Source organism: Pteronotus mesoamericanus, unplaced genomic scaffold (genome assembly GCF_021234165.1).
Source record: "Pteronotus mesoamericanus isolate MK-2021 breed Mesoamerican mustached bat unplaced genomic scaffold, CSHL_Meso_final scaffold_36, whole genome shotgun sequence".
Classification (NCBI taxonomy): Eukaryota; Metazoa; Chordata; class Mammalia; order Chiroptera; family Mormoopidae; genus Pteronotus; species Pteronotus mesoamericanus.
The window spans coordinates 11,964,601-11,992,512 of NW_026555313.1; the positions used below are offsets into that span (position 1 = coordinate 11,964,601).

At 36.5% G+C, this 27,912-nt stretch overlaps 1 protein-coding gene across 1 annotated transcript in view; it reads right to left on the reverse strand.

Annotated features, from left to right (window-relative positions):
- CWF19L2 (CWF19 like cell cycle control factor 2) overlaps positions 1–14,379 on the reverse strand; it is a 107,902-nt gene extending 93,523 nt beyond the window's left edge. Inside the window, exons 1-5 of the mRNA XM_054592499.1 lie at positions 14,259–14,379; positions 13,209–13,319; positions 12,371–12,493; positions 4,746–4,859; positions 3,908–4,027 (exon numbers count right to left, since the gene is read on the reverse strand). Of these exons, the coding sequence (XP_054448474.1) occupies positions 3,908–4,027; positions 4,746–4,859; positions 12,371–12,493; positions 13,209–13,319; positions 14,259–14,351 (561 nt within the window). The 5' untranslated portion in view covers positions 14,352–14,379. The remainder of the gene's footprint in view (positions 1–3,907; positions 4,028–4,745; positions 4,860–12,370; positions 12,494–13,208; positions 13,320–14,258) is intronic.
- Positions 14,380–27,912: the final 13,533 nt, after the last annotated feature.

Sequence of the window (27,912 nt, forward strand, 5' to 3'; positions counted from 1 at the left end):
CAGTATAAATTGTTACAAACTCTTTCAAAATATTTGTAAAAGATAGGTGCATACTTTATAACAGCAGTTTTACTTCTAAATATGCACAGTGGAGAAATCTGCAAACGTGCATGAGAAAAAATACAGAGTGGGGCAAAATAGGTTTATACTTGTCCATGTGGAAAATACAATAATATAAAATAAATAATATTAATAAACTGTTTGTTTCATGTACTCACAACTGTAATACCTACTTTTGTCCACTCTGTATATAAGGACCTGCATTTAGCACTATTTGTAATACTGAAAAACAGCAAACAATGTAAATGTTTATAGATACCCAAAAGGAACAAATATTTACAGTATGTCATAGACAATGAAAAACTATACAGTGACTAAAAGGAATGAAACAGAAATAAAACATATCAACAGGAATCAATCTCTACAAAGTTCTCAGGCCTCCTAGTCAAAATGGCTCATTAAAGTTCCAATCATCACAACCTCCCTGCTCAAGAAATACAGAAAAGATATAAAAAATGCAAAACATACTTCAGTTCAAAGAAAGATAAGTAATTCTGTGGCCCAGAACAGAACAGAAATGCAAAGTAATAATAAGCAGAACTGAAGTCACAGGCCTACTGGACTCTATGTGCAAACAGGAAGTGGTAGTCCTTAGTTCAATTTATGTAAGAGAAACACTAAGAGTGCTCCTGCTGAAACAGGAGAATGAAGCCAGTCTTACCACACAAAGCCAAGCCCTGGGGTGGAGTGATCTCTTGCTTCTAAGGAAAGACTGAAAAGTTGGTACACATCTCTTCAACGCCACAGACTCAGTCTATAGGTTTGCACTTTAGGTCTGTAGCTTACAGCAAAATGTGGGCATAAGAAGCCCGGAGAACCCAGATATAACCTTGAGCCAAAGAGAGATTGTGGGTATGTGTGTGTGTGCGCACATTAAGGAAACAAAATCTATCTCCAGAATTAAAGAAACAAAATGTATCTTTATTGCAGGAAATACATGCTGATTGGTATCTTATATTTTTAAATACTGATTTCAAAAAGGTAAGTTCATGATCCATATTTTGTAAAACAACAGCACAGAAAACAAAAGAAATGATATCCTCAAAATCAGGAAGAGATATAAAACAATGTGCTTCCTACCAAGGTTTAGTTAAGGGCCATGATTTTAGACTTCTTCCCGTTATTTTCACTTTGTCCACACTCCCATTACAAGAATTAACATTTAATTCTAAGGCTAGGGCCATTTTTTTCTCAAACCAAATATTTATCATGTGTTAAGAATATGACAACATGCAAGGACCGACACACTCAAAGTGATGTGCAGATATTTGAAAATTGGCTAGTCTCAGTCACTAGTTTCAGTGGTTTACTTCTGCACACAACAATCTGAACTCTTACTGAAGCAAAAAGCAAAAATGACAGACTGAACTTCAGAACTAAATCCAGGGATTTATGAAGCCGTAAGGTAAAGTCATGGCATAAAGAATATTAAATCTTCTAAAATTTCAAATGTACAAAACAATTTTTTTTCAAAGAATTTTTCTTTCAGTCAAAGTCAAATGGGCCTGTTAACTGACCCCAACAATGAGGCATGTTTTCCCAGCTATCGACAACACTGAACAAACCCCCACCTAACTTCATTCCCCACATGGTCTCAGCAGACAGCATGTTCTGTAAGCAGGAAAGGCAGAACCAAGCAAAGTATGCCTAGTTTATTCTTTCCAAATTCAAAATAGGTAATTTACTCCATATCCTCAAGAATAGTATGATAAAAGAGGGTGGCATGAAATACCACTAGTGGAGCTTCTTCCACCAGAAAAGAAACATTAGAAATGGCAAAGACACCTTCTCTGTAACTTGAATCAATGAAGACTTCAATACAGAATACCATGATGAAAACTGTACTTTGAAAAACAACCTGACATCAGCTGTGGGGTGCTGAAAACCAAAGAGGTGATTGTAACTGCCCGGGTAAGATTAAATCAGGGCCTGAACCATAATACTTAACCTGAAATGGTTCTTAGTTCCAGGAGCTGCCCTTAGTTCATTACACAGTATTAACTCAACCCCAGTACAGATGAGATAAATGAGGCTCAGAGAGGAAAGACAAACATCTAATAAGTGGCATTCAAACTAAAGCAGTAGCAACAGGAATGAAAAAGATGATACAGATGCAAAAGACAACAACCACACAGCAAACGAGTAAATCAACAGATGCTGATTTAATTAAATCAGAAGTTCATATAAGAATTTGTAAGAAAAGATATGTTAATTTAGAAAGCCTGAAATTCAAAGCTGGAAAGTTGCTATGATAAGCACAAGAAAAGTATCGGACTCTTAGGAAAGCGAAAGCAGTTTTATTAAAAGTATTTCTGTGAAAAACTAATCACTATTTCAATCTATTCAAGATATTCATTCAAGAGATCACTATGTTCTATTGTTTGATATGGAGAACAGGCTTGAATATAACAAAACTTAAGACCCCTAGTCAACAAAGACTAACAAAGCAGCCTGTCAATGCACACAAATAGCAGAGCATTATTTAAGAAGCAAGCATGTAATGGCAATAGGCGAAATCAATTTCCAGACTTCAGACAGCGCCCCTTCCTTTCCTTGCTCCATTACCTAATAATTATCCTTCTATTGTACTTTCCCTTTTTCTTTTAGCACGATGAGTCTCAACTCCTTCAGGTCTAACTCAGAGACAAAGGCATTTTACAGAACTTGTTGAGATACTCCAAAACCGCTAGCTTCCAACGTTTTATATGGATAGCTGCTTAATTATAAGCCAATACCTACAACCACACCTACATTTTCAGAATTAAAATTAAACTGCAAGGGGGGAAAAAATTGATCTTATGATTACTCTTTCATATTTTTCCTTTATTATTATAATTTATTATAATGAAGCACAGAGAATTACCTCTATTCTTCACCCAAGGTAAATTCTTAGATTCTTCTTTCTCACTAATTCTCTCTTGAGCTGTATCCAATGTGTTGTTTAACAATCTACTGATTTTCTAATTTCAACTGTAGTAATTTTCATTTCTGTAAGATCTTATTTGCTCTTTCTAAATCTGCCTTCTAGCCCTCGCTGGCGAGGCTCAGTGGACTGAGTGCTGGTCTGCGAACCAAAGGGTTGCGGGTTTGATTCCCAGTCAGGGCACATGCCTGGGTTGTGGGCCAAGTCCCCAGCAGGGGGTGCACAAGCACACAATGATGTTTCCTTCTCTTTCTCCCTCCCTTCCCCTCTGTCTAAAAATAAATAAATAAAATCTTGAAAAAATAAAAATAAAAAAATAAATCTGCCTTCTAAGTAATCTTTTATTCATATTTTCTACACCTATTACTGTATAAAACTATTCAATACTCCAACAGATAAAGGTTTTATGGGTCTGAGTCTGCCGTTTATTGTTTCAGATGACTCTTATTCATGGACTACCCTGGTATTTTCACATATTTTACAATATCGGATTATGAGCACACATGACACAGCACTCACTCCTGGGAAACATGCTGTGTAAGTTGACAGTGTGATCCTCCAGAAAGGACTGGTGGTTGCTGCTGCCAAGCATTCAAGGCACTACCAACTGACAAATACTTTAAAACAAATTCTTTCCTTAAAGATTTTCAAACCACACAGGCAGCAGGCAGCACAGTTCAAGCCCTAAACCCTTATGAATCCAAGCCATAAACCGAACCCAATTAACTATCTATGCCCTAGATTAATAAATCTAGTATATCTTTACATTGACTTCCTACACGAAACTTATTTTAAAAGAACTCGTATTTCATAGTTGCTCCCACTGATTTTTATTAAATGCCACAAGCAAATAATATCTTACAAGCAAGACTGCACTTGCACTTATTGGCTTATTAAGGCAAATTAGAAAGTGAACTATCTTACCTGTTCAAGTGCTTGAGTTTTCTCTTGCTCTATTTTCTTTAGAGTTTCCTTTTCAGCTCTGAGTGATGATGATGACACAGTTTTAACAGACATAAAATCAACAGTCATCCATTCATCCCTCTGTTAAAAAAAAAAGTCATTTTGATATAAAATCAAACTTAACACTAGGCACTTAATAGTAAGAGGCACTCACAAACCTAGGTTTAATCCTACATGACTATCTAACTTGAAGCAAGTTTCCTAGTCTAAGTCTTATTCTCTCCCCTATAAAATGAAATAAAATCCCTACCTTTCAGGACTGTTTTGAGGGGTAAACAGCAAAAGGGGTTTAAGGCATCCACACCATACCCTGACACTTAACAGCCACTCAAACATTAGCTCCTTTTTAGCTTTCTTTCTCCCCTGTGGCTAATAGTGCACAAATAACATTTTTCCTCAGGCATATGAACTATAACCCAAAATCTGGGAACTATCCAACCACAACTATTGCTACAAAAATTATGAGAAGAAAAAGAAAAACTGTGACTGAACTCTGTTCACTATAGAAAGGGCAGATAAAGGTAAGGCTTCAAGTACATATGGGGAAAGCCTCACTTCTCTATCACAAACCAGAGGTAAGAAACCTTCTAGAGAGACTAGAATAGAAATAAGCATGCACTTTCTCACAGAAGGAAAGTGGGAATTTAAAGTCTCAGCAAATAGCATAACTGCCAAAAATTTTCATCAAGTACATTGTTTTCTAAATTTAATTTTTCTACTTAAGAAATCACAACCATTTTTCATTTAACATTCATTATTCTTATAAGTTCACACTTCCTTGTTTAAAAAGGTGGCTTACCCGAATTCCTTGGTTGTCCTCTTCTTTTTCTGACTTTTCACTTTTCAGTTTCCAGGCCTTTTCCTTGCCAGGAGTCTGGGATGGAACAGCTTCAACCCACTCATCTTCAGAACTCTAAGAATATTTAGCATATAAGTAAATTCTCAAATTTGCATACTGTCATATAAAAATTTTGTGCTGTTGTTACATAGCAGAAAATCACCTTCCTAGAGAAAATTCATACATTATACTTCCCCTTTAAAAAATTACAATGAAAAATTTGAAGAACATGTAAACTCTTTATTTAGGAATAAACTTACAAAGCTCCAATCAAATTATTTCTATGTTTTTAGTAGTTTATCATCAAGACAAGGGAAAGCAAAATACAAAAATTAGAACTGCTGGATAGAGAACTCACTTCACCACAGAGCAGTTTCTACCAACATCAAGTAGTATTGACATCTTTGCTTAACTAGAACAAAGAAAACAACACCCAACTAAACAAAGTTGCAAATAGGAGATTTCTCCAGATCTGAAAATGCAGAGATCTCACTTATCATCTAGGCTGGAAAAGCACTTGCTTACTGTGTTTAACTAACAGATTATTAAATCAATGAAGGTATTTAGTCAACATCCCCTATGTGCTCAACAGTATGCCAGGTTTGGGGTTTTGTTTTCAACAAATTTATCAATTACCTCTTCCACATTAAGTACCATGATAAGTATTTTCACATATGCTATCAGGCTGACTCCTTAAAAAACCCAACATGAAATATTATTTTGGTTTTATAGGTAAGAAAAGCTCCCAAAAATAACTCGCCCAGGTTACATCGTATCCAAATAAAACTCATAAAAGCATTTATGTTTTTAATTCCAGATTTTGTTTTTCTTTTTTAAGATTTTATTTCTTTTCATTTTTAGAGAGAGGGGAAGGAAGGGAGAAAGAGAGAGATAGAAACATCAATGTGTGGATACCTCTCGCATGCCCCCTACCGGGGACCTGGTCTGCAACCCAGCCATGTGCCCTGACTGGGAATTGAACCGGTGACCCTTTGGTTCTCAGACTGGTACTCAATCCACTAAGCCACACCAGCCAGGGCTAATGCCAGCTATTCTTGAAGCCCAGCTTCATTCCTAGATGTCCTATGAAATTTTGTAGTTCAAATAAATCGGATAAACCAATTTAAGTTTGGTTTCTGTTATCTGCACCCAACAGTGCCAACTAATATATATTCCCCTCCTCTTCACTCTTAAAAAGCAGCAACCCTCAATCAAATCTTCTTGTGTCTCACCTAGACAACTGGAATAACCAAATTAGTCTCCTGGACTCCAGTCTTTCCTGCTCCCCTTCCTTCTCCAAACCCCACCCTGAACATATTTAGGAAAACATAAGGGCACATCTGACCACAGTACTCCTCTTCTATGGCTCCCTGTCACAAAGACTGATAGCTGTTCCTCTGCTTTCCTACCGAAAGAACCCAATTTCACTTGGGGATGTAACGTGCCTCCCTTGCTGGAAAGAGAAGGCTATAATCAAGTGTTCAATGAGATGAAAATGAAAGTATTGTGTGGGACTTTCTGGAAGTTAAGAAAGAGATGATATCCTCTTTCTTATTATCTAGACTAATAGGCAACATTATAAGGATGATGAAGGAGCAAGACGGTAGAAGTCTATCCTAGAAGACCACACTAGCCCTAGAATGCCCCCCTCGTTTCTTTCTTATGAAAGAAATATTAACTATTTTGTTTAACCAATGACAATTGGGATATTTTCTCATGAATGCAAATGAACCTAAATAGATGATATCCAGATACAGAGAATACAGAATAAAGCCACCTCTTCTTTTACAAGGTTCTAGCAACTCTTAGTTTCATCTCCATTTACCCCCCTCTTGTCTTATAATCTAATGCTATTAAATTGTTTATAATAATATCTATATACATACACACACACTTATATATACCATGTTATCTCATACTCCCATGCCTTCACTCTTACAATTCTTCCTGCATGAAATGCCACACCCCTTTATATGCCAGGCTATTTCTTACTCATCCTTCAAGTCTCAACTCAAGCATCATTTACTTGATAAAGGCCTTCTCCCCATGCTGACCTCATTCTCTTGCTCAGTTTAGTTCAATCCTCCATCTTTACCTTGAAGAACTAATAAACCATCAATATGCCCCCTCACCAATCACAGCTCCCAGACTCTCCTTCTCACATGTAGCCATCATAATTAACCATACCTGTAAGCCTAATAGTCAAAACCTAGAATATGGAACCAAGACAGAAAGTACTACAGGTAAAACTAATTCAAAGTTAACTGAGGACTTCTGCTTCTGCCCATGACAAAATAAATGCCATCAGACTAAAACTACAAAAATACAAATAAAAATAGAAAATACATGAAAAAATTGTTTTCAGATATTGACTCTTAGTGCAGGTCTATGATCCCTGAGAAAAAAGAAACAAATGAAATGAATACTACAATTACAATCTCCAGTGCTTTGCGCCTAGTGGCACTTTCCAGGCCATTGCACAATGAGGAATAACTCAAGCCAAATATGACAACCCCAATGGGCTAAGGAAACAGAATTTTAACTTTATGAAGGCTGAGACACAGTGTCCATGAAAAGGGAGCTACACAGAGAAAGAGCTCCAGAAACCGACATACGAGACCCCACATAGTCTTTAACTGAATATGAAACTGAACATGCTTAGGACAAAGTCCACGAAGCCAGGGAAAGAACAACTACCATTCAAGGAACAATCACTACAGAACTATAAGCAGAACAATCCCAAGAGCTCACAAAGTGCCAGAAGATATTCTAGTTCCTACCAACCAGAATAGAGAAATTTTAAATACCCAAAATAATCAGCAGAAAATCCACAAAGGCCATGCCTTAGCAAGTCACACCAATAATGGCTCAATCAGCCCTAGAGTAAAGGCTAATCTAGATACACACTAACAAAACATAAACACCAGCCTTCAAAAGGACTAAACTAATCCACAAGTAACTAACTCTATGCCCAAGAAAACTCAACACCCAAAGGAAGTTAACAAAATTCAGCAGTTACAATATAACTTTCACAAGGTTCAGTATCCAACTAGAAATTACTAGACATTCAAAGCAGAAGAAATGTGACCCAAAGACAATAAAAAAAGAAAACAGTTAATTGAAAAGAATAAAAAAAGAAAAGAGATAATGATATGTCAAACTAGGACTTTGACATAGCTATTATAAATATGCTCAAGGAAAGAAAAACATGAACGTAACAATGAGACAATACGAAGATATAAAAAAGACACAATTGAAACGTCTAATGATGAAAAATACCAAAAAAAGGAATGTCACTGAATGGGGATAATAGCAAATTAGATGCAACAAAAGAAAAGGATGGTGAACTTGAAGCTAAAGATACATCTACAATATCTGTCTAAACTGAAGCACAGAAAGAAAGTAAACAGAGGCTTAGTGACCTGTGAGAGGGTATTAAGGAAAACAGCGAAATAAGAGACAGAAAAAACATTTCACAAAACAACTGCCAGAAAGCTTTAAATTTGATGGAAATTATGAACTCATAAATCAAAAAAGAAAAACAAATCCAAGCCAGGAGAAATACAAAGAAAACACTATCAAGACACATCATAGCTGATATTCTTTAAAAAGAAGAAAAGATGATAAAGAAAAAAAACTTTAGAAGGATTCAGAGCAGAAAATAATTATACACAGAGGAAAAAGGATAAAAATGACTACAGAACTAATGTAGTCATTAAGAATACATTAAGAAAAATGCTGGCCATGAGACAATGAATTGACATTTTAAAGCTCAGAAAAAGAACTACACCTAAAATTTTGTATTAGCAAAAATACTACTAATAAGATTGAGAAAAAAATAAATTTTCACACAAACAAGAACTGAGACTTCACTGTCAGCAGACCTATACTTCATGAAATATTAAAGAACCTCTACATGGAAAAGAAAAATGTTAGACATTTAGACGTACACAAAATAATTAAAGAATGCAAGAATGATAAATTTGTGAGTAAATAACAAAGATTTTTCATGTTTAACTTGAAGTTTTAAAGATAACTGTTTGAAATAATAATAATAACAATCTTGTGGAGTTTATAGCATACATACAAGTTAGATGTATGACAACAACAGTACAAAATATAATAAGGGGAAATGCAAAAATAATGTAAAGTTCTTATAAATGTGCAATATAATATTATTTGAAGGAAGAAAATGATAAGTTAAAATATGCATAAAATCTAATAAAGTCATTCAAAAATAAAAAAGAGAGATACCTAGTAAGCCTATAGTGGAGATGAGATCAAATATTTAAAAAAAAGGACTTCCAGTCAAGATGGAGGCATAGGTAGAACATGCTTCGCCTCCTCGTACAGCCATAGAAAGAATTACACCCAGATCTCAAAACTAGCAACACCAAGAACCATCAGAAATCGAGCTGTATGGAAGTCCAACAACCAAGAATTTAAAGAAGACACATTCACCCAGACGGGTAGGAGGGGCAGAGTCACGGAGATGGGAGGAGAGGTGGCGTGGCACAGAAAGGTGGTTATGTTGGTGGCAGCGGCAGCAAATAGAACGGATACCTTTGGGGCAAGCATTCCCAGCCCCAGGTCAGACCACACCTGCCCAGGATTCCATCACCAGGAAGACAGATCCCCGTCACCTCTTGCTGTAAAAACCAGCGGGGGTTGAGGCAGCGGAAGAAATTGCCAGATTTTCACCGCTTACGGGACCAGCATGGTCTTAGAATGTAGGCAAATCCACCCACTCTGGGACTCACCAACAGGGCAACCACTGGAAGGCACCAGTCACACTCGGGAAGGGGATGAAGTGACTAGAAACAGGGTAAGCACCAGGAGAACCACCAGAAGCCAGGCAGCAGCAATATCCCCTCTGGGAGCCCTCCCCACAGAGTCACAAAGCAGTGAAGACTGCCCCACCCTGGCAATTACCTAAAGCTCCACCCCATAGAATTTACAGGTATGTTTTCAACATACGCCACACTACTAAGGTAAAAGCAACTCTACTTAATACCAGAAACACACACAAGGAGGCTGCTAAATTGAGAAGACAAAGAAAAATGGTCCAAATGAAAGAACAGAACAAAACCCCCAAAAAAGAACTAACCGAAACAGAGATAGCCAACCTATCAGATGCAGAATTCAAAACTAGTTTTCAGGACGCTCTGAGAACTCCTTGAGTACAGCAAAAAAATAAAGGAAGAAATGAAGGTCACATTAAGCAAAATGAAGAATAAGCCACAGGAAACCAACAGGAAAGGAAAGGAAACTGGGATTCAAACCAATGATGTGGAACAGAAGGAAGAGATAAACATTCAACCAGAACAAAAAAAGCAAAAACAAAAAACAAAATAAGAATTCAAAAAAATGAGGAAAAGCTGAGGAACCTCTGGGACATCTCCAAATTTGCCAAAGTCTGAATCATAGGGATACCAGAAGGAGAAGAGGAAGAGCAAGAAACTGAAAACTTATTTGAAAAAATAATAAAAGAAAACTTCCCTATTTTGGTAAAGGAAATAGACATACAAGTCCAGGAAGCACAGAGAGCCTCAAACAAGTTGAACCCAAAGAGGGTCACACCAAGTGACGAGTTAAAGGGACATTAAGAATCGAACCTGTTAAGGCCCAAGTCATGACTTTTAATGTAAGAATAAAATGTTAACATACTGTCTCCAGGGGAGAATGGGCCCTTCTTCCTGGGAGACCAGTACTGTTAATATTCAACTTTTGATGTATGGCTGTTCCTTCAGGGAGCACTGGCCCTTCTCCCAGAAGGACCTGTTAGTTAACTGAGTCACGCAGGGCCCTTGGCATAGAGTCACCTCTGTCTAAAAACTATTTAAGCACAGCCCCAAAGTGAGACTGTGGAATCCCACCCGAGAGGAGGACGCGTCACTTGCAACTTTTCCCAGTTGGACTCGAAATGCTGTCTCTGGTATTCCCCAGCATCTGTGTTCGGGTGCTGGTGAATTCCTGTCTGGTGAGGTCTGCTCTTGATTCTTGCTTTCACTTTGCTTTCTCTTAATAAAGTATTCAGTTATTTTTATTTTGATCTAGGGTCTTTATTGTCTGCAAATTCAAATCTCCAAATTAAGTGGCCACTGTCTCATACATGCCCCTTAACGGCACATCGTAATTAAAATGCCAAAGGTTAAAGATAAAGAGAGAATCTTAAAAGCAGCAGGAGAAAAGCAGAGAGTTACCTACAAAGGAGTTCCCATAAGACTATTAGTTGATTTCTCAAAAGAAAGCTTGCAGGCAAGAAGTATTCAAAGTGATGAAAAGCAAGGACCTACACCCTAGGATACTCTATCTAGCAAAGTTATCACTTAGAATGGAAGGACAGATAAAGTGCTTCCCAGACAAGGTAAAGCTAAAGGAGTTCTTCAACAGCAAGCCATTATTGCAGGAAACATTAACGGGACTTATTTAAGAAGAAAAAGATCAAAACCATGAGCAAAAAGGCAACAAACTCAAAACTATCAACAACTGAATCTAAAAAACAAACTAAGCAAACAACTACAACAGAAATAGAATCATAGTTACGGAGATCATTCGGAGGGTTATCACTGGGAAGGGAATGGGGAGAATGGGGGAAAAGGTGCAGGGATTAAGAATCATAACTGTTAGGAATAAAGTAGGGGAAGTTAAGAATAGCATAGGAAATGGAATTTACACACATGACCCATGGACATGAACTATCGGCGGGGAGGGATTGCTGGAGGGAAGAGGGGTACCAGGTGGAGGGGTGCAAAAGGGGAAAAACTGGGACAATTGCAATAGTAAAAATATACTTAAATTTTTTTTAAAAAAAGAGTATTTAAAAAAGAAAAAAAGAAACCTCAACCCAAAAGAAGTCAGGAAAAAGAAGAGGAAAGAAAAAAAGAACAAACTATAGAAACAGAAAAGGGAATAGTGACATGGTAGACTTAAACTCAATCAGAGCAATAAGTAGCTTAAACATAACTAATCTAAACCAGTGTCATCCAATAGAATTTTGTCCAATATGGTAGCCACTAACCTAGCCATATGTGACTACTTAAAAAATTTGGCTAGTGAGACTAAAGAAATGAACTTTCAACCTGATAGAACTTTCATGAATTTTAATTTAAATTTTAAAAGTCAAATATGGCGGCCACATTAAAATAGTGCAGAAAAATCCTCTAATTAAATAGTAAGAAATTGGTAGGCTAGATAAAAAAGCAAGACCCAAATATACACTATCTACAAGAAATACACTTCAACATAAAATAAACAGATGCATTAAAACTAAAAGAATAAAAGTAGAAGCTTCTCCTCAGTGTTGGAGTTCTTTCTTTTTAGTTTCCCTTAGCAATTCATTTATTCTAATGGCTTCAATAAGCAATGGCTCCCAAATCTCATCTCTATCTTTTTACTTCTCTCTTCAACCTAAGAGTCATAGTTCTAATATTTCCTGAACAATTCCAAGTAGATGTCCACCAGGCATTTTCATATTCCAACTAGTAATATTTTTTAAGTTCTCATATAATTTAAGTTCCCATACATTATTCTTTAAACAAAATTTTCTCAAGTAGATGCTTTGGTTAGTTTTAGTACATACTTACAGATGAACTATCAATTGACTCATTGTTTTTTTCATACTTCTCTTTCTTGCTCCTTTTTTTCTTCTCTTTCTTTACTTTTTTTGAATGCTTGTCTTTTTTCTTCTTTTTCTTCACGGACTGTTCCTATAAATAATGATTTTGAAGAAGAAAGGATTTACATTTTAACTTACTTTAAAAGAAGTATTTTAAGGAAAATACCTATGCTCAAAAAATCTTTAAATTTTTCAAGAAATGAAAGAAGAAACATGACTACATGAATAAAATCTTCTAAGAAACCTTAGCACTCTTCTAAAATATATGCACTACTAATAAATCATAGAGCTGAGATATCTTATCAGAAAATATGAGGGAAGTTTAAATGTACTTGAAGATTCATTTGACAGACATATATAATCAAATAAACACATATATACATAAACATATGTATATATCCTCCTATGGCCCCAAAAGAATTTATAGATTATTAGACCATTTAAAATATAAAAGATAGCATAAATTGAAATTATGGAATAAAAAAACAAGAATTGAGACAAAAAACATTAAGCTTAAAATGCACAAGCTTGCTACAAATGGTTCAGAAATTCGAAGCTAAGCTTTTTATCAGCCAATTCAAGGAACAAAATCCGCCCAATGTCATAATGTCCAAAATATCAAAATATATTATTTCTGCCAGAGAGATAAAACTACTCTGCAATAGCCATTATGTAATATTCATTCTGTAACTTTTGAAAATAGGCTATAAAGTAGCCCCTCCAATATTAACTTGGGTAAGTGCAAAAAAAAAAAAAAAAGGTCAGACGGGCTTATATCAAGTAAACGTAAACCTGTTAGTACACACCTTTGAGAGTTGTTCAATCCGCTCACGCACATCAGGTAGCATCCATGTATCCTCACCCCGAAGTCGTTTAAGTTCTTTACGCCTTTCTTCCTTTTCAAAATCTGCTTTGGCCTAATGTGGGAGTGGGGGGGCCGGCGGAGGCGGGGATTAACACTGATCCAACTGCTTTTCACAAAAAGTAAAACAAAATCTTCTCCCACTTTCCTATATGTTCTCATGAATTAGTTGTCCCTTGCCATGAATTTGCTTCTAACAAAGCGTAGGAGAGATTTTAGGGGAAGAAAAGAAAAACTCTCTCCTTCCACATTACTACCATATTACCAATTTCTAGTGAATTGAGCCACCAATCAAGGACGAAATCTTGGGACCTACTCTAGGCACTCCCGTTTCCTTAAGTTCCCAACTTAAAAGTCCGACTTTCATATCTCGCCCCTTCACCATCCCAGTGCTACTGCCTGAGACTTTTGTAATTGATGAGTGACTGATCTCCATACCTTCAATCTGCAATGCCCATAACCATCTACCCACACCCCAAAAAAGCTTCAGGAAGAATCATCTTTCTAGATACAAATAATCATATGGCTAATTTTTATTCATGCTTCGACAATAGTCAAATAAAGTAAGTTCTTCCTAGGAGGTTGTTCCTGTCCCTTCATTCTCTCTCCAAACTCCAAAGTTGGGTTTGGGCTACTCAAACTCTTATGTATATCTCTACTGTAAAATTTATCACCGCTTACAAACCCTACTCTCTCCAAAAACTGCCTGAAATACTAAAGAGACAAGAATGAAAAATATCTTATTATACATATATGTCACATATGCTGAAATCAAAGAACAATACGGAGCTTTCTTCCACCTGTCCAACATTAGTCACCCACTCTTACCCAGACGTTCGCACGCATACCAAAGGGAGACCCACTTCTAACTCAGGTAAGGTGATCCTAAGGTGGTGAAAAGAGCAAGGGAGGGAGAAAAGCCAGAGGCTTAGCTCTCAGAAAACCTCCATTCCTACAATTCCACGTGGTTCCAAAAGCGCCAAAAGAGAGGTACCTGGCGCAACACCTCGGCTCTGGCGATCCGGGTTTGCTCTTTACGCTCTTCGATACTCCTCGCACTTTCAAATAGACCACTGCCAGCCGCCATAGTTGTTGTCGTCGTAAAGTACGGAAACCGTCACGAAACCTTAGTTTACGACTGTCGTAATTAATAAACAAACAGGACTTCCGACTTGGGATAAAACCGGAGCAGCTCCACCAGGGGAGCATGCGCGAATCTGAGTGGCGCTTGCAGTTCCGGTGATTACTCTAACACCAGCTTTCAAAGAGGTCTGGAAGGCCGAACCTACGAGGTCTCCTCCTTCTAGTATTGGGATACCCCTGAGCAGGACTAATGTCACTGTGTTAATTAAGCTCTTTGCACGATACCAACAGCATTCTCACTTCTTTCCTCTTAAAATCACCGGAGTAAGTTAGGAGTTTATACAGCTTAAGCCCGTATATCTCGAGTTTCTCGCCGGAGTGCCCGTCTCGCCAAAGTATTTTCCTGCCTGGAGGAATGGGCTGAAAGGGAGGCTGGCCCGAAAGGTAGACGACAAGGAAAAATTGTTTTGAAGATTCGATGTTTTGGTGGATTTTTTTTCCAGTATGAAAAATTCATGTGAATTTTGCGTTGTACTCCATAATTTATCGGTGCTTATTTAAGCCCTTATAAATTTTACATTACTTTTCTTTACCTTATTTGCTCACTTACCCATCCAAGCATTTTTTTCGTTACAGTGTTCAATTACCTATTTTATTTGTGTAATTTTTGTTTTATGTTTGTATCTCACAGACTTTAAGCTTCATGAAGAATAAAACATTCTAAAGTATTGAGCAAGGGCTCCGAGCTGACATTTATAATCATAAAGATAAAGGATGGAGAAAAATCATAAACTAAATCCTTAAAGACACTGAAAATAGTTGACATAAACCAAATTAGACAAATATGCTTTCTTTCCAGGTTTTGTAAAATTGACTGACAAGAAGCTTTCCCAGGAGTCTCTGCTTCACCAATCTATGAAAATTTTAACCTTGAACATAAAATGTTTAGTTGCTTAATTTATAAAGTAGGATGTACTTGTATTTTTGTTACAGAAAAGTTCATTTTAATTTACTAATTGACCTGGGAATATTTAACCCACTAACTCCCATGACTGATTTTGTCATAACTAACTCAAATAACATTAAAACTCTTCACATTATGGGGCATTTCAAAAAAATGTCTGTTTCCTCCTTGCATCAATTATGAGGCAATAAAAATAAATGGCAATTATGGCAGAAACATGCGAGATTATATGACAAAAGCTTTTAAAGTGTCCCACTCAAGGCACCAAAGAACACATAATGAAGTATGCCATGTGCTTGAAAACGGTTCAGCATCTTAAAAGAAATCAGTTGTCCATAAATTAATTTGTAAACATAATGCATACCAATAAAAATACCAGCACAAAAATGTGTGCATGAGGGAGGGAACTACACAGGTCGATATAGAAAAATAAGGGAACAAGTTGTTCTGACTAGTTTGCATTTAGCCACACGTAAGAGAAATCCAGGGATTAATTAAAGCAGGGGTAATATAACAAGGAGCCTGAAGGTTGCTGGTCCAGGTTTGGTGCAGTTGCTAGAGGAATCAAGTTATTTCTTTTCCGATTTACAATAGTTAGTCTGTAACATAAGTCTTCATAATCACAGGGAATGCACTGCATTCTTCACATCTATGCATACAGCATTAATAAAGACAAAGACCTAGCAGTAAGAGGGTAGAACAAAGGGCAAAAGGCGTAAGCCAGTTAATCCTGCCCCATTTTTTAAGAAAAATTATGACTTTTCCCAAAACCTAGTCCAGTTTCTTCCGTTTAAATCTTAAAAACCAGAAGTAGGTGACATCACCACAACTAACTACAGAGGAGTCATGAAGATTCCAGGACAGTAATATATGGAATGACACAAGTTGGGTTTGTCTGCAGTTTCCTTGTGATAAGACTAGCATCTTGAGCAGAACCATTACACAAACTTGACTGTATTCTCATGGCATCCTATCAAGAAACACACTATTTCCATTAATTCGATCCTAGTGATGTTAACTCTGATCATTTAAAGAAAGCAATGTCTGCCAAGCTTCACTGCAATGTTACTCTTTTTCCTTTTGTAATTAATAAGTATTTTTTGAGACAGGTCTTAAAACTATGCAAATTCCTTATTAAACTTTCAAATTATCATTTTTAATATCAGTATGGACTTACAATTTCCATTTTTTCAGTAGATTTTTATTCGGAGGAATATACATTATCATCAATATTTATTTTCATGCCCAACTGTCCCAGGTTTGACCACTGAGAGCCCCTTCCCTGGCTCTCACTGTTTACATTTCCTATCCCAGATTTGGAATCAGTCATGTGGAAAATGGTATTAGGATAAAATTTTGGCACTAATGAAGCTATTTGCTAAGAGGTGGTCATTAAACCTAGGCAATTAAAATAGAGCCAGGAAATATGTATGTGTTCTAAAGAGAAAAATAAGTCATGAATTCATACCGATATTTCCAATTTGATTTTATTTATCTTTGATTTTGCAGTTGTGTCACTACGCATTAAAATTTTGGTTCCTGATGATGTTAACATAACTTTTATCCTTATGTTTTCAGGTAATGTATTAATAATGTTGCTAACAGTTACACAATGGATGCAATTTATTTGTGATTATTTTTGTCTGTAATGTAGGCCACAAGTAACTTACAGTGAAAATATATTTTAAAGTCGCATAAAATGATTTTTCCCAGTGTGGTTATGCCACCACTTTTAATTAGGCTCACTTGTTACTGGTATTTGCTTTTCACTTTATACTTTGCTGGGGATTTTTTTTTTTAATTTCATAAAAGATTTATGTAGTCCAAAATCTAAACACTAAAAACAGGAACCATGAATGTTTTATCCTTGTTTCAACCTCTCTCCTTTTCCCTTTATAGGCATATTGTAAAATGTTTGTTTTATCCCTCCCTGGTGACTTTGTGAAAATGTGTGTATATGTGTGAAAGATTTATATATATATATATATATATATATATATATATATATATAATCTTTCTTCATGGGCTCTGTTTCCTCTCCTTTTGTATTTCTTTTGTTACTTAGGAAGGATTACATGTTTTTTCCTAAGGATTCTTTCATTTTTTATATACAAACCTATTCCCACCTTTTTTATGAACACCATCCATTATTTTTTTTACTTTGAGTAACAATTAAATTAACTAGTAATTTTTTATTCCCATCTCCCTCCCTCTCCCCAGTATCATTTTAAATATACTTTGACTCTCAGTAAATACCTAATATTTTACTTTGCATACACTCTCTTCTCCCTCTATTACAACTACATTATGAGAACATACAATAGTTACATACTATTCTGTCATTTTTATCCCCATTATTTAGTCTTCGTTCTACTATTACACATATTCAATGTCTTACACCAAAGCTTTTCCAGTCTTTTCTCAAGCCTAGGAAAGAACTCATAAGAACAATATCCCTGAGTTCTTGCACGTTTCTAATGGTATTTCTTGTAGCCTTTATGCATGATGGTCAGTTTGGCTAGCTAGAAAGTCCTTGACTAAATAAAATAGTTTATTTTGTTGTCTTCTGGCATGAAGTGTTGCTGTCAAAAAGTTCAGTGCCGATCTGATTTTCTTTTAAAATTGACTCAACCTTTTTGCCTGTATGCTCCAGGTATTTTTTTCTTTGAAATCCAATAGTTTTACTAGAATATTTCTCAGTGTTGGTCTGGGTTGATTTTCCCAAGTACACACTGATAGTTTTACTTTTAATGTGTAGGTTTAAGTCTGTTTTTATTTAAGAAAAAGTTTCTTGAATTATAGCTTTTATCATTTGTTTTGTTCCATTCCTTTGATTTTTTTTTTCTCTTGGATTCCTTTTGGACCTTCCTTGACTCTCATATATAACTGTCACTTTTAAATCCTTTTTATTCCCTTCATTTATGTTTCATTTGTTTTCACTTTTTCCTTTTTCATTCTATGTTTTTCTTATGATACTTTACATGATATCTCTTTCTGATAGGTTTCCTTGACTTCTAATTTTCTCCCAAATTCTTTAAACATCTCCCTGTTTCTAGCTGTCTCATTTCTGAGCTTTTCTAATTAAGATTTATGTATTTCTTTCATGGATTCTGTTGGGGTTTTGTTTTTTTTTTAATTAATTTCCTGCAGCTCGGTTTAAAACATTAGGTTACAGTTTTCTTCTACTTAATGGCCATATTTTTACAGTATGTCATTTTCTATTAGTATGATAGTCAAATCATTATTCTTTTTTTCCCCCTTACAATATCCTCTATAAGGCTTCACCATAATCCTTTTTTGTTATATGGGTTTTCTCAGACTTTTAGAATGAGGATTTCTGGAGCCACGATAACTCACTCCCTGGCACATACCACATGTGCCCTTTTAGTGTTGCCATCATGTGAAAATAAAATGTGGCCTCTCTGTTTTCACCACCTCTCCCTCATGTTTTTATATATCCATCCTCTGGCAGTTCCTCCACTAATATCTCACCCTCCCTTCTCCTGACCAATAAACGTTCTGTTCCCCAAAGTGTCTCCTCTGTATGGCCTCTACCTTTTCTGAGTGTTTCTGAGAGCCTTGAGGACCTAGGCCACCTCAGCATTCTCAGTTCTTAACGTCAGCCCTTTGTTTTCCGTAACAGATGGGGAGTCCGTGAAGCCCCTCCCAGTTTGGACAATTCCTCTGCTCTGATTTGGGAGCCTGGTGTTGACGTGAGTACTTATGGCCGATTTCAGGACCAGAGTTCTTGGGACACTCAGAAGTGCCTCCGTCTCTCCCCCATTGGGTCCCACACAGCTGCTGCTCCCTTATAGTTGTTGAAATAGTAGGTGGTAATACTTTCTTGTCTAGCCTTGTTTACAATGTTGCCTTCCATACAGTTGCTCTGTATGGTTTTGGCAGGAGATTTGAAGAGATGCAAACACTATGCCAACTCTGGTAAGGATCTTCCTCTCTCATGCACAATACTTTGTTTAACTTATGCTTTCTTGGTGGGTTGTGCCAGTTTATTACCACATAAATGTCTCCAATAGACTATTTAATATTTCTGGTCTTGAATTGATACTAATATTACCACTGATAGTTTTGTTTGTTCTGTCTTGGTATATCTTTGACTATAACTTTATTTTCAACCTTTTTGTCATTTTATTATAGGCATATTTCTTTTACTCTGTGTAGCTGAATGTTGATTTTTTTAACCCTGCTTTTTAAGAGAAATAAGTCCATTCACATTTAGTGTAATAATTGCTGTATCAGATATCACACATTTATACTTATCTTAAATTTCGTTCTGTACTATTAATTTTACTCTTTCTTTTTTTTTTAAACCCTTTCCTTACACTTGCTTGGTCAAGGTTTCCCTTATTGATTTGAAAATCCTACTATATGTTCTAGTTATGCTAGTTGTTATCTTACTGCTCTTCTATAAGATAACTAAACATTTATATCTTCATTATGAAGTAAAAATGATAACTATTCATATATCCTTACCTGGGTCATCTGTTTGCCCAACCCTCTCATTCTCATCAAAATTAAGCCTTTTAGACATCCATTCTCCACCATCTACAAACACACACACATACACACTCTTGAATTTTCTAAATTGTAAAAAGTTATTTGTAGATTTTTTTTTATTATATTTTTCCTATTATACCTGCTTGGCTTCAAAAATCCTCCCTTAGCTTTTATAAACATCATTACCATCTGTTTTGATTTAATTACATGTTACAAGTTTCCTGGCTTACCAAATCTTTCCTTTTCTGATTTCAAAATGTTTTGCTTTTTCATTATGTAAAATTACAATCATGCATTTCCATAGTAAAAATCTAACAATATAGACTCTCCCTCGTGTTGGGAAACGCCCAGCCTGGTTTCAGGAGCTGTAACCCTGCTGACAGGCCGGAGGGCCCCAAGGCTGGAAATAATCAGGGAGGCCTTGGAGAAACAGGCTCCTGAGGCGACTTGACCTGTTTCCCTGTGCCCCTGCCCCTCTGCCTTGTCTTGAGATGGTCCTGGCCAATGACGGGTAAGACCTCTCGGGAGAGGGGCAACCTAAGACAGGCCTTAACCGATAATGGCAGCAGATAAGAAATTAGGGGACACGGAGAAGGAGCAAAAAGGCGCCCGCACCTCTCGGCTTGGCTTGGACACGGCCAGAGTCCTCATTACAGCCAAAAAGCAGTCTCCTTATCCCTTGGTGGTTCCCTCCCCCTGCCTAACAATGCAGGAAAAACAGCCCTAGATCAGATCTGACTGTTGCCAGGGTAATCAGGCCTAAAAGTAAATTCTTTAGAGTATACTCTGTTCCTCACTCATATCTCTGGCCAGCTCGTGCTATGAAGGACATTCACATTATTTACGCCCCTTACCCTTTATCATTAAGGCGTTTGCCCTTATCTTCATTCTCTTTCCTTTAGACTAGTCTCCTCTCGGATCCATGTAAATCAGTAAATTCTTGTCACTTGTTTTCTTAAAGGTATCTGTTCTCTGAAACTTAACATGCTAATGTAACATGTGTGTATGTATGCACTCCTGTTACCTAGCCCACTGATAAGTTTTTCAACAAAAGCCTTGGAACAAAGGGCGACAGGGCCTTCCCCACTAGAGGGATGTGCCACGGTCTTCTCTAGTAGGAGGGAAGTGCCCCGCCTGCTCTCCCCGCAAACAGAGAAGTGTTTGCAGGGTTTTGTGTTTATTCCCCCTCATCCATCACAACCCCGGGATGGGCTCGGTGGGTTTCAGTGCCCTGCTCTCCCCTCAGCTGGTGCCAGCCAGTTTCCCTCAGGTTTCAGAGAGCGCTGTGCTCTCTGCGGTGCTCCCGGGTGGTGGCGCACCCCTATAGCCGCTGCGCAGTGCGACGCCCTTGGTCTCCCTCCCCACTTTGCCCCCTATGTTTGTGTGTCTATGCACACAAATTTGCTGTCTAATCTACCAGTTTACACTACCACCATTAGCATGTTATAGCCCCAATTCTTCATGAATATTGTATAATACCACCTTTTTAAAAGTTTTGGAAATAGATCAATGAAATTCAAATACTATATCACTGCTGTTTCACTTTGCATTTTCCTGATTGCTTTTGAGGTTAGCGCCGTTCCAAATGCATATTCACTATATTTATTTTGTAAATTGCCTCTTAGACTTTACTTCTATGATCATATCTTCCATGAATCAGGAAACTTTTTTTATAAGCAATGGGGAAAATGGTCCTAAATTTAAGTTACACTAGGCTATGGTTAACAAACCTGTAAAATGGCTCAATTTTACAATTTCTTTCTTACAACCTCTCATGGTAGGTGTTCCTCCCAGTGGGTAAATCTGCTCCATGGAGTCAGTCAGGCGCCCACACTGCTTTCACGTTTGCCTCTGCCAGCACCTAGGGCGTTTCTTTTGGCATCCAACCAGGGAAAAGGGAAAAAGGCCTTGGAGAGGCACACCTACTTCGTAAGAAACTTGAGCCCAAAATGGAACACGTTCCATCTGCTCATAAAACATTGCCAATAACTACAGATACGGCCACACCCCAAAGCACAGGGGATTTGAAAAAAAGTCCCTGGCTTTGCATCCACTTCCCAGTTAAAAATCTAAACTATGGAAGAGGCAGTACATTTGGTAGACAGCTAGTCAGATCATCACAGGATATAACATTTTTTTTCCATATGGGTATTCAAAAGTCCCCATTTGCTGATGTCCTTCATTATTTCCACATTGACATGAAATGGTACTTTTATCATATGCCCATGTCTATATCACATCCCAGGGATATGGAGCTGTTTCTGGGGTCTGTCAAATTAATGACTCTATTCCTACTGCCTAGCATTCTATTTTAATATTATGTTATGTGCTATGGGAAATTTGGTATAATTTTCATCACATTCACATTCACTTTACATTCCATGTTAATTTTAAACATTACTCAAAAGTATTTCCATTTTTCCTTCTCTGTTTCCCCATTGGCTGAAAAGATATACATTTTGTTTGTTTCGCAAAGTATTTTGGAACAGCTTTAAATTTACAGAAAAATTGCAAAGTTAATATGTGGAGTTTCCATCCACCCCACAACCAGTATCCTCTCTTATTAATATCTTGCAATAGTTTTGCTGAAGTCCATACGTTATTTAGAGTTCCTTAGTTTTAACCTCCTGTCCTTTTTGTATTCCAGGACTCCGCCCAGTTTATCACATCACACTTAGCCCTCCTGTCTCCTTAGGCTCCTCATGTCTGTGACAGTTTCTCAGGCCTGCCTTGTTTGGATGGCCTTGGTAGTTCTAAGGAGTATAGATCAGGTGTTTTTGTAGAATGGCCCTCAATTGGGATTTTTCTCGTGCTCACCATTGAGGATGTTAACTGTGATCACCTGGCCGAGGTAGTACTTGCCAGGGTCCCCCCCGCCCCACCCTTTCCACACTATATTCTTTGGAAGAAAGTCACTCCGTGCAGTCCACATGTAAGGAGTTTATGCTGCACCTTCTTCAGGATGAAACATCTACATCAATTATTTTAAATTCTCATCAGAGATGATTTGTCTCTTTTCACTTATTTATTTACGCTATCATTTATATCTGTTTGGATTCATGGATATTTATACTCTTGGTTAAAGTCCAATACTACTTCATTTTCTTACTCAATTGTTCCCATCTTTGGCCACTGGGAGCTCTTTCAGTCGGCTCTTATGCTGCTTTTACATGTCCTTATCATTATAGAGTCTTGTTTCGTTGAGTTTTAACACTTCCTTACTTTCTGGTGTGACAGATGCTGCAGGTCATCTTTCCTGCCCCAGTTCTACAATCAATCATTTCTCCACAAAGCTCATCTTGGGGAATGGTATTAGGACGCTAAGTGTGCAAAGCGTGCTCATTGCTGCTGGAGTGTCCTTCTTTCTAGGCCCCCTTAACTGACAAAGGAAATTATGTTTATTTACTAACCCATGTGTGTGCGTATGTCTATAAATATTTATATTTTGACCCCCTGTATCCATATTAAGATAAACGTAAGTTCATACTGACATCACCAATTCTATCACCACATAGGTCATTCTAGCCTCCTCCCCTTGCTTATGTAAATTCTCACTCCAGCAGTGAGAAACCTGGCCCCCAATACTCACCAACCATTTACTTAATTACTCAACTCAAGTTCATCAACCACAAAACAGTGCTTATGAAAAACTTCCCTTTCTTTCATTTTACAGACTCCACTCATTTCCAAAGTTGCCTAGGCCAGAGCTTTTTTCCCGTTCCCTTCAATGAGGTTGTTTCCTACGTTTGTAACACAGATTCTTTTGTGTCATTCCACACTTCATCCTTGAATCCCTACACCTCCTATGTAACTTTTTGTTAATTTTGCTTCCATTAAGGTTCACTTTTTTTGCTGTAAAGTTCTATCGGTTTTGATGAATGCACAATGTCATGCAGATATACCAGTAAAATATTATAAAGAATAATCTCACCACTCTGAAATGTCCCCAGACCACTGGCAATCACACTCTTCTATCTCCATAGTTTTGCTTTTACTAGAATGTCGTATATCATTGGAATCATAAAGTATAGAGCCTTTGTTTTACTCAGCAATATGAAAGTGAGGTTCATCTATGTGTTTTCGTGTCTTGGTAGGTCATTTCTCTTCATAACTGAATTGCATTCCATTGTATGGATGTACTGTCACCTCTCCAGTCACCTATCAAAGGACACTCTAGTTGCTTTCTCTTTGGGTTAGTTATGAGTAGAGTTACTTTAAACATTCACATGCAGGTTTTTGTGTGGACACAGTTTTCAAATCAGTTGGGTAAATACCTAGGAGTGCAATTGCTGAATAGTATGGTAAAACTATGTTTAGCTTGGAAGAAACTGCCAAAGTGTGTTCTAAAGTGTATGCACCCTATCAATAGATAAGTGAATTAAAAAGCTGTGGTACATATATACAATCAAATCTTACTTGGCCATAAAAAAGAATGAAATCTTGCCATTTGCAACAAAATGGATGGACCAAGAGGATATTATGCTAACTTAAACAAGCCAGTCAGAGAAAGACAAATACCATATGATTTCCCTGATATGTGGGATCTAAAAAACAAAATAAGTGAACAAACAAAATTGAAACACAGTTGCAGATACAGAAAACTGAAGGAGGCTAGAGAGGAAAGGGGTTGGGACTTGGGGTGATATCGGGTGATGGGTTTAAGAAGTACAAATTAGTAATTACAAAATAGGCATGGGGATATAAGGTAAAAGCATAGGGAACATAATTAACAGTATATAATAACAATCCATGGTGCCAGGTGGGCATTTGAATTATTGTGGGGAACAGTTTGTAACCTATATGAATGTCTATCTGCTGTGCTGTATACCTGAAACAAATACAAAATAGTGTTGAATGCAAACAGTAGTAAAAATAATAAATAGATTGTCTGCACCATTTTACATTCCTTTTATCACTGACTGAGAGTTCTTGTTGTTCCACATCCTTGCTAGTAATTGTTATAAGTTTTGGGGATTTTAGCCATTCTAAATGGTGTGAAGAATATCTCATTTTAATTTACAATTCCATAATGATAAATAATGGTGAAGATCTTTTTATATGCTTATTTGTCATCTGTATGTCAGATGAGGTGTCTATTCAGGTCTGTTTTTTTATGGTCTGTTTTAAGAGATCTTTGTATATTTTGAATAGAAGTCCCTTAACAGATATGTGTCTTATAAATATTTTCTCCCTTTCTGTGGCTTGTCTTTTATTCCCTTTGACAATGTCTTTTACAGAGCAGGATTTTTAGTTCTAATGAAGTCCATGCACTGGGCTTTTGGTGGATCTAAAAACTCATCACCAAGCCCAAGGTAATGTAGATATTTTTTCTGCTGTGTTTCCTTCTAGAAATACTTTATATTTTTGCACTTTATATTCAGGTTTATAATGTATTTTGAGTTAACATTTGTGAAAAATGTAAGGTCTGTGCCTAGGTTTATTTGTTTATTTATTTTTGCATGTGTTTGTTCAATTGTTCTGGTACCTTATATTGAAAAGACCGTCCTTTCTTCATTGAATTGATTTTGCTCCTTTTTCAGTGATCACTGACTACATTTATGTGAGTTATTTATGGGCTCTCTATTGTTCCTTTGATGTCTATTTTTCACCAATATCATGCTGTCTTTATTACTATAGTTGTACAGTAATTCTTGAAATTGGGAAATGTGAGTCTTCTACTTTGTTTTTCAGTATTGTGTTGGCTAATCAAGGGCTTTTGTCTTTCTCTATAAAATTTAGAATCAGTTTGTCAATATCTACAAAATAACTTGCTGAGAATACTTTCACATTTTCTATAGTCTGTATTTTTAGACAACTAGATGAAATTTTCCACATATTTAAATATGTTATGATATTAAATATGCATATATTCAATATAATTCTTCAAACTAAGGCTAGAGATTCTGTGCCACACCCCACCCCCTGGGGGATGTGAACCTCTGATTGAATATTCGTGACTGAGACCTTCCATACCACTCAGAAACATTGCTCCTTGCTATGACTATTTTCAAAATTATTGCTCTAGAAGGTATTGGGCTGGCCAAAAAGTTCGTTTGGTTTTTTCCATAAGATGGCTCTAATAGCACTTAGTTGTCTTTAATTCCATTTGAAACAATTTTGTTATATGGTTTGTGACAGCTGCCACATCAGCATACATTAAGAAAAAACATCAAAATTGCTGAATTTTTGTGTAGCCATTTTAATATTGAAGATGGAATAAAATATGCACACTTTAGGCGTAGCATGCTTTATTATTTCAAGAAAGGAAAAAATTAATTGAAACACAAAATATGATTTGTGCAGTGTGTGGAGAAGGTGCTGTGACTGATCTAACATATCAAAAGTGGTTTGCAAACTTTCATGCTGGAGATTTCTCACTGAATGATGCTCCACAGTCAGGTAAACCAGTTGATGTCAATAGTGATCACACCATAATTTTATTAACCAATGTCACCCCAATAAATTTAATAAAAATTTAAAAAATAAAAAGTGTATGACTGTCCAACCACTACTCTGCAAAGTCCTCAAGCACTGTCCCTCAGCAGTATGAGCACATGTGTATGTATGTGCATGCACACACACGCATGCTTGCATCCATCATACAGTTCACTTGAACTAAATTGTAATTTAGGGAACTTCTACTCTAGTCCCTATTTTAAACTTAGCTATTCTAAAATTCAGGCCATGGGCAGACTACAGATGGTGAGGACAGGAAAAAAAATAAAAATTAAAATTTAAAAATAATTTAAAAAATAGTAACCACACTGAGACATTAACTGAGAACAATCAACATTATACCACACGGGAGATAGCCAACATACTCAAAATATCAAAATCAATAAAGTTATTATGAAAATGAAAAAAATATGTCTTTTTTATGGAAAAACCTTTTTGGCAAAGCCAATAGTTTATTAACCAAACACGTATAAGACTTAATGTGTACCAGGCACTGTTCTAAATACTTTCTAAAGTTTATTCACTTAGTCCTTAACAACACACTGTATGGTAGGAGTTATTATTATTTATTCTTCAGATGAAAAACTGAGACATGGGAATGTTAAATAATTTGCAAAGTTCACATAGCTAGAAAATTATAGAGCCAATTGTTGAATTCAGGTAGTTTCTGGCCCCTGTGTATGTGCTTAACCACTATTCTGTATTGCCTATCAGTGACAAATGACAAACTTCAGCCTGTCATGAGTCATTTCTTGCGTGTTAATGAGTGAAACAGTTTAACAATTTTTTTTACTTGCCACAGAGTTTAATGTTAATGAATCAATAATTTATATTAAATGAAAGGACAAAGCCAGTGCCATTTGCTATCGTGGCACAATTTGCTGAGCAAGCCTATGATCTTGTTGAACATGACTGCCATAGGTTTAACAAAAATTTTAACAAAGTAAAACATTCATTTATATTTTCCACAAACATCTGAGAGGGTGTACCACGTACAAGTCATTCCTCAGATTTTTTTCTACCACATCTTAATAATTACAGAAATGAGCTAGTCAACCTTAATTATGATAAATGAGTTTCACATTGTAAAATCCTCTTGGTGGATTTGCATGATAAAAAAAATATAATTATGAGTCAGAGAAAAAGGCTTTAAATTTGATTTCTTAGGCTCAAAATGTAAATGATTAGGCATTCATTTGTGTTTGTTCCATTTTAATATGATCACCCTCAACAGATGATTATATCTAATCTATGTTTCTCCAAGATAATTACTAATACGTGTTCTAGAACCAGGCCCTGGGAGGAGAATGAGGGCTCAGTTATTAGGGACAAAAATAAATCTTCTTCTCATGTCATTTACTTATTTTATTTCCTTAGGGCAAGTTCTTTGGTGATGACATTTACACAACAAGGAACTACAGCAGCAAAATGCCCACGGTGGCACCTTTCCCTTCTTGAAGACTACGGCCTATGAAGTGTTGCTCTTTTGGTACCGAGTAGTTCATGCTTTTTTCTGAGTAAGATTTGACATGTCATCTATATTAAATATAAAGTTTACAGATTTTTAAAGTTAACGTTCAGTATTCAGAACTTTAGAAACAGGTGTTTTGTTGATATTGTTTATACACGT